The 15,351-nt window shown below is 34.9% G+C and overlaps 1 protein-coding gene across 1 annotated transcript in view; it reads right to left on the reverse strand.

Moving 5' to 3' along the window:
• mRpS11 (mitochondrial ribosomal protein S11) overlaps nt 1–15,351 on the reverse strand; it is a 100,585-nt gene that overhangs the window by 84,782 nt on the left and 452 nt on the right. Inside the window, exon 2 of the mRNA XM_069827182.1 lies at nt 14,992–15,122. Within this exon, the coding sequence (XP_069683283.1) occupies nt 14,992–15,122 (131 nt within the window). The remainder of the gene's footprint in view (nt 1–14,991; nt 15,123–15,351) is intronic.

Below are 15,351 nucleotides of genomic sequence, written 5' to 3' on the forward strand. Positions count from 1 at the left end.
GAGATGGACAGGGCATGGAGCACGTATGGGCGAATCCAGAAGTGCATATAGTGTTAGTTGGGAGGCCAGAGGGAAAAAGACCTTTGGGGAGGCCAGGACGTAGATGAGAAGATAATATTAAAATAGATTTGAGGGAGGTGGGATATGATGATAGAGACTGGATTGGTCTTGCTCAGGATAGGGACCAATGGGGGCTTATGTGTGCCAGTAAGTAATATATTGGCATTATTTTAGCAAAATTTATTGCATTATATTTGCGGACATGTTGTGAAACACTCTTTGTCAAAATAACCATCCAAAGGTAAGCTATAAGTATAGCCGGAAGTTTGCAATTGGAAGGAAATAATCAGAGTATTTGAAAATCAACATATTTCGTCCACATGCACTTGACTTTGTCCATTACTTGTTTTTGAAACTGTTGAAGCTCGGCTTTCACTGGCTCTGCATTATCAGTTCACTTTCAAAGATTGTGCAAGATTGTTGGTTACTCAGAGATCAGTAATGTAGGCATATAGTTGGTAAAGTTTTGTTATGAATATAGCTTACAAGTCATTGCGTGAAAAATTTGGTGAAAGTTCAACATTTCTAAATAGTGGGTTCTTTATAGCATATGGAATTAAGGTCTATTATAAAATGATTTTAAAAGTTTTTATTCAAACTTACAAACAGTTTAAAATCAATCAAAATTTGATTAACCACTCAATTGATTAAGTATCAGGTTAACCGATCAAAATTATTATTCGATCTACAGCTCTTCTTATAATCAAAACTTATTTATAGGGCCTACATAGTTCAGTTGTGTGTTTGAGTAAATTTTTCAAGAGGCGCGGGAAACTGATTATCTTCAAAAGTGTTAAGTATTTTGAAGCGACTTTTTTTTTTTTTATTAAAGCATATTAGATCTAATAAGTGAAGAGTCCACTGCAAAAATTATGGTTGTCAGTGAGATATAGTTCTTCAGGAAATGAAGTTATAAAACCAAAGACTCATTACTGCTACAAAAAGAAGCATTTTAATTATTAGGTAGTTAACGCATTACTTTTATGCATTATTACCGATTATAGAAACAAAACAGCAAATAAATCCAGCAAGATTTCTAATTACTACATTAAAATAACTTAAATGCAAAGTCTAAAGCATAAGAATGCTGAATGTCACATATCATTTGCATGATCTGCCATATTAATTCATGCTGCACTAATGCATGTGTAAGATTAATGAATAATAAAATATTTCATGAATCATTAATATCATTAATTTTAGCCTGAAATATTTAATACATTATCGTAAGGGACAATGGGACTGAATTCGACATTTTCTATAGATTTGGTTCAATTGTTTTCAAATTTTGTGGGTCTGTTTTATATACGAGGGGGATCCAGGAAATAATGACCGTTCGCACATACCTGCCGCGCAGCTGACTCCCCTTCCTTGTTTGAAGGTCAACTGGCTTCCTTAACATGTGTTCTCATAATGTTGTGAGTACTGGTTGCAACAAGTCGCCATTGTGCATTTTGTGTTACTTCAAAATGAACGATGTGATTGATAATCCCGCCGACTGTGAGGTGAGGAGTGTGATTCGATTTTTGAATGCCCAACATTTGAAACCTGCAGAAATTTACCGGCAATTGAAAGAAGTGTATGGTGATACTATAATGAATGAAAGAAATGTGAGAAAATGATGCGAAATGTTCAACAATGGGCGAACAAATGTCCACGATGAAACTCGACCCGGACGCCCATCACTCATCACAGAAGACCTGAAGACTAAAGTGAACGACAGAATCTTGCAAGACAGGTGCACATCACTCGACGAATTGCATATTGCCTTTCCTGACATTTCTCGTTCTTTGCTTGGTGAAATTGTGTCGCAACATCTTGGCTACCACAAAATCTGTGCCCACCCACACACTGCTGCTTCAACTCGAGAATTGCTGGATCAATTCGGTTGGGAAATCTTTGATCATCCGCCCTATAGTCCAGACCTTGCTCCTAGCGATTTTCACCTTTTCACTAAGCTGAAAGACTTTCTGGGTGGTACGTGTTTTGGAAGTGATGAAGAGTTGAAGAAGACAGTGAACACCTGGCTTAATGGACTGGCGGCAGAGGAGTATAACACGGGAATTCTAAAGCTAGTGAACAGATACGACAAATGTTTAAATGTAGGTGGTGATTATGTAGAGAAGTAAAGGAAGCTTCAGTTATGTAACAGACTTTGTTTTTTCAAATAAATATATATATTTTTTTTAATTATTACAACAAAACGGTCGTTATTTCCTGGATCCCCCTCGTATATTTGTACCAAATTCCTACAAATTTAACGCACTAGTTCCTTCAATATTAATTATTTTCTTATTTTATGGAACTAAATCATGCGTAAATTCAAAATTCCCCTTGCGGGACTATAACTGAAATTGTTTTAAAATTTTCTGTCAAGGATTTACATTCCATAACTAATAAAACTACACACTGATTTTAAAATTAGCACACTGGTGAAGAATATACAAATTTTCTTAGGAATGGAATGATTACTGTCACGTGTTAATAGAACTAAGGTATTCTTAAACTTAGTTCTATTAACACATGAAAGTAACCATTACTGGATTCCTAAGTGATATAGTGTTAAAAGTTATGTAATCAAGATGTATATAAATTTTCATTTGGGACAATTTGTTTCCGTCACCAGTTTTTTTAAGTTAAAAATTAACTACATGAGAAGTATTTAATCAAGAGGAAATTCCATGCAGAGTTTTGTGTATTGATATATAGAGAATATTCATGCAAAATTGCATGTAAATTGGAGCAGATGGAAAACGCGAGGGACAATTTGTATGATGAAAAATGTCATTTGGAGAAAATGTAATTTATTAAAAAAGTTTATTTTTTTCACATTGATTGTTTCGAAACTCCCCAGTACCATAGCTTTCCCCTTCTTCTTCTTGGCTTCCTCCTTTGTCATTTTCGACATCCTCGCCATACTCTTGGGATCAGTATTTGATCTCTTAGTCCCATACAGCCCCCTCTTGGTTTCTCCTCACTGCAATCTCTTGTGTTCCTCTTGGAAGATCCTCCTGTCTAACAGTGGTGTTGCGATGTTGCATGATACTGCATCCTATATTGCACTCTCCAACAACATTGCAGGTTGTTATGTCCAGCCTCTTTTTGAAAACAAAATTTTTCTCTGGACATTTTCGTCATGTTGAAGCGTACAAATTTTCATTTTCATTTTGAGTTGAATAAAGTGATATTAGTTCCTACAAACATCAAAATATGACAGAAGAGATATGCTTTGAAACATCTACAGCGAAAACAGGGAAATTTGAATATGAGAGTTGAAAAATACAAAGACATTTCTTACAATTCAGGGAAAGTGGGTATTGAACATTTTAAACCCCTTCACATGGCATTTAAGAAATGGCCGACAAATTTTAAAATGTCTGATGGAGGAAAAAAATATAGAACAAAAACGTAGACAAATGTATAAAACCATCACTTATATACAAAACGAACAATTGAAAATTTTTACCATTTTGGTCAAAAATTCAGTCCTAGTGTTCCTTAACAAAACAAAAAAGTTGATTCATTGAAGGCCACCTGGCATTCTGTTTTCTCATTTATACGAAGTTTGCTGTAGAAATTTGTACCATTTGGCCCACAAAATTGAACGAGGTGTTGAAGATCTTTATATTTCTCCACTGACTATCATCATTCTTTTCGTGTAGTCTGATGACATCCAGCGTTCTTGTCGTGTATAGCATTTCTACTACTGCATGTAACTCACAGACTAGCAGCATTCTTACCTTAATATAATTACTAAATAATTCTATGTCATCTAATGTATATGTTATCCTTAACTTATTTCTGATAAAAAAAAGTGACAACCATCATTCTTGCAGTGTACTCCAAGTTCTAGTGTATGACATATAAGAACTTCTAATTTATTTCTCTAGTATTTTCTGGAAAAAAAAAAAAAATCTGAATTAGGCCTACCTGGGCATGTTGAATTTCAGCAATTCACGACTAGTAACAATTATTTTATTTCTTTCAAACAGTTTTTAGGTGAAGAAGACAGAAAGAAAAAGAATTTTTCACTTATATACTGTTAAGGTTCAAGTATTTAAATAAATAAATAAGTAAATAACGTCTTCACTGTGTGTGTTTTTTATGTTATGTTATCTGATTGACTAGTTTTGATACTGTTTGCATCATGAATCCTAGTGAATTCCAGTGCTATCTTCTGGTTTCTTGTTATGGTGAAGTGTGTTCATGATTGTATAAAAAAAGAGTGTGTTTTCTGAAATTCACATCCCACATCTCACCACAACAAGAAACAAGATAGCGTTGGAACTCACTTGGATTCAGAGGATGATGCAAACATCAAAACTAGTCAAACAGATAACATAAGGCCAAAAAATGTATAAAGTTAACACAGTGAAATCATTATTTATTTACTGAAATAACTTAACAGCACATCACTGATTATCTACGTGTTAAAAGAGTGTATTCAAGAATGAAAAAAAAAAAATATATATATATATATATATATATATATATATATATATATATATATACACACACACACACACACACAGTGTGTTTCAAAAGTGACGCATATTTTCTTCTACAGCTAAGTGGAAAGGTTTTTCAAAAAACGCTCAGACATGCCAAATAGTACATTTTAAAAGATACTCTTTCACAAAAGCAAACCATTCTTGATATTGTGCAAGTAGTGACGTCATCAGAAACATTTTTAAATGACACCCTGTATTTTCTTTATACCATCTGAAACATTTTATTATTCTCCATGGTTACACAAACTATCAATTGTTTTATACAACAAACGTTGCTATGGTAACAAAATAAATAGTTAAACTGTGTTACAGAAGCAAACGTTCAATTAAGTGAATGTTCAAAATGTTGCCCATTTACGATCTGGCAATGTAAAAGACGCAGAAAAAATTCATGTTTAACATTTTCAATGACTCCTGGTGGTATTTCTCTACACTCCACTCACATTATTCTTTTCAACTCATTATCACCAGGCTTCGTACTAAATACCTTACATTTCAAATAACTTCATAGAAAATAATCAAGAGGGGAAAGATCCGGCGATCTTGCAGGCCACTCTACAAATCCTCTTCTTTCGACCCCTGATTAGGAACCACTTCATTCAGATATTGCTTACAGAAGCAGCATAATGAGGAGGAGCCCCATCTTCCTGATACCAGATGGAAACAGGTTAAGTCTGGATCCTGGAGGTTTGGGTGAAAAACGGCAAGGACTGGTATTAATTCAAGCAAAAATTCCTAAATACCAGTCCCCATTACGTGTAACATAAAAAATGTAGGGGCCCACAACTCTGCATCCTAGAATTCCTGCCCATACATTTACCTTCTGGACAAATTGTGTGAGAGTTTCTACCATCCAGCAAGGGTTAATTTCTGATCATAGTTGCAATTTTGTCTATTCACTTCTCCATTCAGACAAAATGTAGATTCAACACAGAAAAGCAAGCTTGATACGAAATTGGGGTCTCTATCACAGAAGTTGGTCACTGCCTCACAGAAATTGCAATCTTCTGTCTTCATCATCTTCTATTAGTTCCTGCAATGGCTGCACTTCATAAGGATGATATTTATTACGACACAGCAGTATCCACGAGGTTGTTCTCGATACATCAAATGTAGACTGTAATTCAATAAGTGAAGAATGTGGATTATGTTTCACTGTTATCAAAATGTCTAGCTCCAATTCTTCACTAGTTGATGATAGTCTACCAGATCTTTGGACATCTCTTACACGTCCATTTTCATTGAATTTGATTTGTATTCTACTCACAGGAGATTGATAAATAGGAGGTAGATCTGGATGTGTTTCAGTGAAAAGTGTACATACTTCATCTTGTGTATGTTTCCTGTCACCATATCCAATCATCATTAAAATCTCAATTATCTCATTTTCACTTAATAACATCGTTATTTTCTGTCAATTTCTATGAATAAACTGCTTTCATAACACCAGGAAATCAAACTATTTATTTTGTTACCATAGCAACGTTTGTTGTATAAAACAATTAATAGCTTGTGTAACCATGGAGAATAATAAAATCTTTCAGGTGGTACATAAGGAAATACAGGATGTCATTTTAAAATGTTTACGATAACGTCACAATGCGCACAACAAAGATAACAAGAATGGTTTGTTTTGTGGAAAAGTGTCTTAAAATATACTGTTTACATGTCCGAGTGTTTTTCAAAAAACATTCCCATTTAGCTGCAACTTCTGAAATGCACTGTATGTATATATATTTTATTTTAGTTGGTTATTTAACGACGCTGTATCAACTACTAGGTTATTTAGCATCGATAAGATTGGTGATAGCAAGATGAGGCCGAGGATTCGCCATAGATTACCTTGCATTCACATTACGGTTGTGTAACGCATCTACTAACAGAACAAAGTATGCAAATTAATGGGCATACAATCTTTTTCACTGGGACTCATTTTAAGTCTGATTATTCCGAAAATATTGATATGTACCGCAACACATGATACAGAATTATTTTCGAACTGCATTAAGTATGATCATATTTTTTTATTTGAAAAATTATATTTTATGCGGCTTATAGGAATTTAATTTTTTGCACGCAACTTATGAATACTGCCTTAGCTGACTTCTTTTTTTTTTTTACGAAATTATATCAATCGAGCTTTAATTTTATTTATATTTCACATATTTTCGTTTGTATATTAGATACAAAAGTACAGTGTAAAATAAGTTTAAGATTCTTATCACTGATTTCACCATGATTTACAATGCATGTAACTTAGGGGGAGGCAGACAGTAGCCATCATCCAGTTTTAAAGAATTTGAAAACCATTATCCTCCTGCAAATAACAAATGGCAGTCTGTTATTGACAATGATTTGGTAAATTCTGTATTTCTGTGGACACTTGGTCATTGGGGATAACAAAAATATTTAATCGGAAATAATCTAATGTTATTCTCGATTATATTGTGCTACGACTAATTCAAGGAAGCACATGTATCATTTGCATTTATGAAGTTCCCAATAAAAAGTTCGAAGAAATTAGTTCTGTTGAATAAAGAAAGGGAGTAAAGAACTGCAGTGCAGAGTATTTTCCTTGTTTTCTAATGTTCACTTACACATGTCTCTTGAACAAGTTCCCTCAACAAGAATTTTCAGTTACAGCAATAGCAGCAATGATTGGCAACTAACATATCTATGCTTTAGTGTGAAGCAAAGACAATATCCATCTGTATCATTTCACTAATTTTATATTAAACAAATATTATTATACTGGTGCAAATAATCATGGCTACCAGCAAACCACACTGGCATTGTATTAATGGCCCAGAGAAAGCAGTTTGCCACCAGTCGTAATTATTTGCCCTAAACAATAAAGAAAATTGAAAATAAGATTACATGCTTCATTATTACATTACAGAAAGCATAATTATACAATTCATACTGAAAGCTAGTACTCTGTCTAGAAAAGAAAGTCCTTGTACAGTAATACAGCAATAGAGAAACTCGAAAATGTTAGCAATGTAACACTTATTCAATGTTACAGGACAGGACTGTACCATCTCTTAGAGTACATTTACACTGCAGCCTCATTCCTGGCAGCCGAGCACATCGCTGCTCGCATATAGCTGGGATGCTCACCATGGAACATTCACCCTGCTGCTGTTCACATCAATGTAGTTTAGTATAGTGGACACTTTTGCTATGATCGTCATCTGATGACAGTGATAGCGATTTATTATCGATTTATAACAGTGCCATAAAAGAATTCCTTATTTCTATGTCTTTTTTGCAATAGGCGATAAAATTGTCACTAACAATCGAGAGCTGCTTTTATGAAGAGAGTAATGATTCCCCTATGATGATGTAGGTCCAACAGTCTATGTACAGTAGTGGCAAAGAAAAAAAAAGGACCGACCCTTGTAGCTGATTTCAGAGCCTTGTTCACTCCAGAGCATGATAGACTGGTAACTAAGGCTTTCGTGGTTCGAATCCTGCCTGGGAAGGTAACTTTTTTTGTTCCTCATTCAAATTTATTCCCAGTACTTTTCGATTGCTGGTAAAATTCATGTTCTGGGAATAGTAAGTTAATTAAGTAGTAAAATATCGCTGCAATCGAAAAGTATTGGGAATAAATTTGAATAAGGAACAAAAAAAAAAAGTTTCCTTCCCAGGAGGATTCGAACCACGAAAGTCTTAGTTACCAGTCTATTGTGCTCTGGAGTGAACAAGGCTCTGAAATCAGCTACAAGGGTCGGTCTGTTTTTTTTTTGCCACTACTGTACATTGTTGTTAACGAAGTATTGAAGCTGGTAGTTACAGGATATGGCGGTAAAATCGATGGTAAATGAGATGAGCCTCGAGTTTCGAGGTTTGATGGCAAATCAACTTTCTGCAGTTGAGCTGTAATGGTCTGTGCCCTTTTTAGCCAATGATCCATACCCAACAGCATTTGCTCTTTGCATATAAAGATTTTGGACTTCAATCCTAAGAATCATTTTACCAAGTGGGTCCATAAACCTCACATAGGGAGAAGAGAAGTGAAGAAGGCAATATCATCATGCTTGTCCAATGAATGTGATTCTATTTCATTACGCATCCCTAACTTCTCCCTTTCAATTGCTACAAGCTGTTTATCTATTAAATTTGTAGGTTGTGCTCTTTTCCTGTAACCTAAACAGTTGCTGTCGAAGATAATGGTGTGACACCATAATAATTTACAGTTCTAAGATATATTATACATGTCTTTAGTTATATAAGTCACAGAAAGGTTGTAAAAAAATAGTTGAGATGAATTTCAGAGAGGCGAAAATATAACTACTTACACAATGGTTTCTAAATCTATGCCCTCAATGACTGTTTCAATCAGATGTCTTATGACTACAAATATATTCAGACAGTATTTGGTTTCCATATTTTTGTCAAAACTTTAAGAACATTTCTTAAAATCAATGTAATTACGATTTATATGAGAAATGTATACTCTCACAATGCAAAATGTAGTGTAGTGCTAGCGCACTGTGTGGTCAATGTATGATCTTTCAGGAGGACACAGTTTTGGATATATTATTATACACAGGGATTCCAAAAGGACTATACAACTTTGTAAGCTTAGAGAAATTTATTTAGAAAACATACGAAACTGGTTGCAATGCAATCTGATAGCAAAACTCGTCAAGTTTTCACTGACATAGCTTTGTAGTACCTAGTTCTGTCACTGTGTGCGCTAACGTAGTTCATTTCAAAATTGCTGCTTTCACAGGTGCAGAGCGAGCTTCCAGTGTGTTTTTGTTTGAAGAAACAACAAAAAGTGGTTCAGTGTAGACCCAGTATGGCAAGGATCATCCTACTAGGGCAACAATTTATTCTTGACACCATACTTTCGTTGAGACTGGCTGTTCTATCACCCATGCCAAATCTCCTGGATGTCTATGTGTGGCTGATGCTGTTGTCGAATAAGAGGGAAAGCTTTGTTCAAAGTCCTAGAAAATCAACGTGGTGTGGTTCTCGTGAGACTGGGATTCCACAACCAACCGTTTAGCACATTTTAAGGAGACATTTGCACTTAAAACCATACTGATTTACGACGGTACAACATATTACTGATGAAGATAAGATGGGTCGACGGGATTTCTGTGTAGAAATGCTTGGTAGGATTGAAGGAGATGAGAAGTTATTGAACCACGTGATCTTTAACGACGAATCGAAATTCCACGTCACTGGTAAAGTAAATACCCATGGTTTTGTCTATGTGGATATGCTACAAAATTTTCTCATCCCGCAGATAGATGAAGATGATTAAGAAGGGAAAATCCAATTTCAGCAGGATGGTGCACCTCCACACTACCTCCAAAAGTCCGTGATTTTCTCGACTTGAGGTTTCCTGGTCGGTGGATTGGTCATGGCCACCTTGGTCTCCGGACTTGACACCATTTATGGGGGTTCCTTAAAGATCAAATGTACATTCCACCTTTACCTGCCATCTCGCTGAGCTCAGAAACCGAATCACAGCTGCAGTTGAGTTAGTGACGCCGGATATGCTGCAGTGAGTTTGGCAAGAAATTGAGTTCAGTTGGGATGTCTGTCGCATGCCAACGGAAGTCACATTGAACCACACTGAGTGAAAACTTGGTGACTTTTGTTATTATATGGCATTAAAACCAAATCTGTATGTTTTCTAAATAAACTTCAATAAGCTAACAAAGTTGTATAGTCCTTTTGGAATAACCGTGTATTTAAAAGAACAATACCTTATTGGTGTAATACTTTTAATGCATGAAACGGCAAGGATAAGGCTTCAGGTATTATGTAATGGTAATCAAATGACCTAAAGAGTGATATTACAATTTCTATTGTTGTGCACCATACCTATGAAAGAAAGATTTAAATGTAAGTTTGTCTTTCTCAAATAAATTGTGAATACTCAAATAGAATCTTGGCAAAATATTAATAAAAGAAAAAAATAACAAGAATATTACTATTCTGAGTGTTAAAAGTACATGAAAAGTTTAGTCCCCTTCGATAAAAAAAAAAAAAAACCTATTATCATCAACAAATGTCAAATGGAACTTGTCTCTCTCAGCCACCACATGGGAATGAGCAGTGTAGTAAACAATGAGTGGAGAAAGGCTCCTTGAAAGAACAAATCACACCGCAAGTTTCAGGATGCCTGGAGATGGTCCAGGCTCAAAAATCAAACAAGTTTGTGATCATTACTGTGGTGAGGATACCAGCGAGCAGCATGGTGAGCAGCGCTACTGCAGGATAAATGCACCAATAAAGATCACTGGATTTGTTTCATCATTGCCAGAGCCAGCAGTGAGGCTGCTGCAGCATAAACATACCCTTAGACACTGCAGCTCATATAGGCTTACTGTATTCACCTTTGGAATACATAATATCGAGGGTTACGAATGGATACCTTGTATTTACGGATTTCAAAAAAACATCCTTGCTCATATAACTCATGAAAAAAGATACAGAATATAACAAACTATTTAAAAAATTCAATTTACAAATTTAAGACTAATAAAATAATGTGCGTAACTGCCAAAAATAAAAACTTAATGCTTAATTCCAAAACTACAACTGCCTCCTGTAAAATTTGCATTTTTAAACAAAGCATGGTAATCTGCCACTGAGGTGTAATTTAGATATCAATCTAAAAATAAAAACATGTTTACAAATTTAATCTGCCTAAGACATCTAAACGTGAATTGCTAAATAATTATAATTCAACTTTCAGTATTGTGTCTTACAATATAACCGATAATTCGGTAGAAAACATTGACCAATATGGCAGACATCGATGCGACACACATCTGACCATGGCCGTTGTGAAGTTCCGGCCTGATTCCGTTGACAAATCGGCTTGTATGACATCACACAAGGTGTGGTAAATATAGAAAGCATGGAAGTTTGTATTATGATGGTGTAGTATTGTGATTTAAAAGTATGCATTAAGCATGTTCATCAGTGATTTCAAAAATGTAATTAATGTGAACCATTAACAGAACATTATAGTTTTCTATTGCAACGTTGTACAAGCATTGCATTGTCATTTGAGATGTGGTGCCTTGCTGTTACGAAGGCTTGAAAATGCATTTTTAAACAGCAGAACTTACAGAATGTTTATAATCCTTTTTGAAATGAAAGTCGAAGATATGGCATTGATTTTTATGACAAATGTAGGCCTAGTATTTTCGGTGTGTTTTTAATGATTTCTTAAAAAGTTCTGCCGTATTCTGGAAAACATTTTGCGAAATAATTAAAAAATAATTAATACTACTCTGCACTCAAATGCAAAATAATGACTTGCAGCACAATGATTCTCCCACAGCCACTATAAAACCCAGGTGAGTAGATCTAATTCATTTGAGTTTTTAATGTATTTGAAGTAGTCTATTGTATTATTTTCTTATACTAAAAGTAATTTTGAAAATGTTTATTTGAATTTTTTATATGTAGAGCTCTTTCACTTCATTTTTTACCACATTAAGTAAAACACAATTGAATCAGTATAGAAATTAAGCTACTCATATACAAAGCATAAGCACGTCAGTAGTGGCATCACAGCTGCTGGAGAAAGGCCTGTAAATTCACAATGGCTGCGGTTAGACGTCATCACTAGCAGTCATTAAATATATTATGTTTTGGATCGGAGTACTAGATTAACGGTACTAAATGTTGATAATATAATACTTATTTTGGCTTACCTTAATTTAATTACCCTCCACAGTAATCTTCCTCTCGTCGATTGTGTATATTGGTTTTAACCCTTTATGCACTATGGAAGAGTTATGACGAAGGAATAATTGGGGATTACAGGGGATTGGGGCTTATGCTCCCTGCGGAATTGTACAAGAAATGTTTATAATCTTTAAAGGCAAAGGGAGTACCAGTATTAATACACAAAAAAAATATATATATATATATATATATATATATATAATTATGTCATTTTAGTACTCACTGCCTTCATTTGTACTGTTTAACTGTCAATGTGAAGTTATGACGCAGTAATAATAAACCTATAAGGCTAATGTTCGTAAAATTTAAATTGTTTCTGTACTACATGAACCTACAAATTTTATCAGAAGTTAAAATACATTACCTAAGGGGAGAAATTAGCGCACAGGTAGTTCCGGTGACTTTGGAAGTGAAAACCATGAAATCTGCAAGGAATTTTTTGTGTAAATGGAGTTGAATATTTAAGTATTTTACAGTTGTTTTGTCTTTAAACAGAATTGTTCTGAAATGTAGTAAATTACGTTACAAATAAGAGGGACGTGGTTTCTAGTGAGAAAAGGAAACACAGGAATATAAACATACAATCCAATGTTATTTGAAATACGCATAATTTGCATTAATGTAATAAACAATAATAAAACAACGAATAATAAAGAAATAAGCACACAGTTTTCTTAATGTGACTTCATTTCTATAATATATCCGCCATTACAGTTGTTTCTTACAGACCAATACTAACACCACTAACAAAGAATCAGCAGCCTTTCCAAGTGCTTGAAAATTCTCGAACTCAATCGCAATCATCTGAATCTTCTCTTAGATCGCCATGATGGAAAGCCACAACGTCTTTTAAGCTACGCTAACCTAACATCAGCTTTTGGCAAATCTCTACAATAGCATTACCAAAGGGAAAGTGACAGTAAGAAAGGGCACAATCTTAAACAATTTTGAGTATATTATGCAATGCATACCAAAAGCCTATATTAACCTAATCATACTTGTCACTGAATCATATTATACAAGGTGTACCAAAAGCGTAAATTAACCTAACCTGTCACAGATTCGTACATGCAAGGCATACCAAAAGCCCAATCTAACCTAACCTACAGCAGATTCCCGCACCTCTCCACTTGGCCTCACTTTCACAGCAACTTTCGACCCTTATTTTTGGTGTGAAATTTGAATCTGTATTTTTTTTTTAATGTAATACATATGACTCGCATAGAAGCCAAGGATGTAAATACACCCTATACTTATTTGCAATTTAGACCAGCCTCATGGGCTAATGGTCAGAGCTTCTGTCTACATTTCATGAGGTTCCGGGTTCGATTCCCGGTTACAACACAAGAATTTTTCCTTTAAGGGTAATGTTCCTATATTCGTCTGTGATCTGGCTTAGGCTTAGCTTTAAGACCTCTCCTGACACTTCATAATCAATCATCCTATCATAATATCATTGGGGCAGCGTAACTCCAGGCGTCCCAACCTCAGAAGTAGGTTACAAATAAGCCATTGCCAGGAGAGACAAGAAATATCAAATGACAACCTGGTGGCATTGGACAAAGAAAAAACAAAACATCTGTACCTTAGTGCAATAGTACAGAAGTACCCTAAGTTACCAGACCTAATCTAACCATAGCCAACCTAACCTGAGGTAACGAAACCTAACATAAAAAATTCCCGTGTATACTAGCGTGAAACTTTCGTACTGTGACGCTGTTATGTTGTTAAGATTGAAGAAGCAGCTCAAAACATTGAAGATATATTTGTGTAGTCCGAAGGAACTACCTCTGCGCTAAATTAGCCGACTGCTATGCAGGTTTCTGGGTAGATTCCCAGTGATTTCAATACGGTAAAAAATTAAAATATAAATGTGTTGATACAAAAGTGCAATTAATGCAACAGAAAGTGAGAAAAGAGAAAGGGTTGCAAGAAAAAAAGGGTAGTAAAAGAGAAAACAGAAGAAGAAAGTAGAACGATAGAAAAAGGGAATGAAATTAGACGACTAAGAACTGTTCGATTAACGTCATTGTTGATGACATAAATGCCCGCCATATTGACCAACGTTTTCTACTGAATTACCCGTATAAACTTGTCCTGTTGCCCTGAATGTACAACACGAAGCTCTGAAGTTGGAAACTATCATGTTAATAGTGTAGTCTATCTAGGGCTAATGAATTACAAGTTGCAACATATAAAAATATTGCTTCTTTATTGGAGGTTTTTTTTATTGTTTTATAATTCAACATTAAATAACAACGGGGTGGCACGAAGTACACACAGTACAGTTACAAAACAGATACAAATGAGATTGATAATCGGTTGAAGTGCAGAATCCGAGGTGTTACTGTCTACGTAAATTTTACTCAAGTAACTATGGAAACAAGACATGAAAAACAGATGAGGGAGGGGAATCTCAAAGACTGGTGCAGCTAAGCTCTTTACGAGGTGTCGAATGTGCATATTATAGGGGGTGGGCGACGGGAACCGGTCGCTACACCTTTCTTTCAGATTATGGGGGGGGGGGGGGGGAATAAACCTGCAAATAAAAACGAGCGTTTTTCCTTGACCAAAAAATTGTACGGCTCACCACAATTGCACTTCCACTTGTACAAAAAAAAATCAATGTGAATCGCCTCGGATTTTGCATTTATACAGAGATATTCATTAATATTCCCAAAAAAAAACCTACCTTTGGCAGTGCTCAATGTGATGATAGTATTATTTTTCGATGCCTTAATGTCACATATTGGAACGTCACGAAATGGTATACCATCAAACAATCTTGTTGGAGTATTTTCATCTGGATACAGATCTTCTAGACTGCAACAATTTTCTGTGTAAAAATATTTATCAGTTACTTACACATTATAAAATTCGCAAAAAAAAACATTATTTACAAAGAGCATCAATATTTTTGCAATCTTCCACACCCAAAAATGATTAGTGCACATAAAAAATAAATTCAATACAAAACTTTTAAAGTTATTCATTACTGTATTTTGTAACACGCCATATTGGTGACATTGAGCCCGGAAATAGTGAAAGATAG

This window comes from Periplaneta americana, chromosome 1 (assembly GCF_040183065.1).
Source record: "Periplaneta americana isolate PAMFEO1 chromosome 1, P.americana_PAMFEO1_priV1, whole genome shotgun sequence".
In the NCBI taxonomy this organism is placed as follows: Eukaryota; Metazoa; Arthropoda; class Insecta; order Blattodea; family Blattidae; genus Periplaneta; species Periplaneta americana.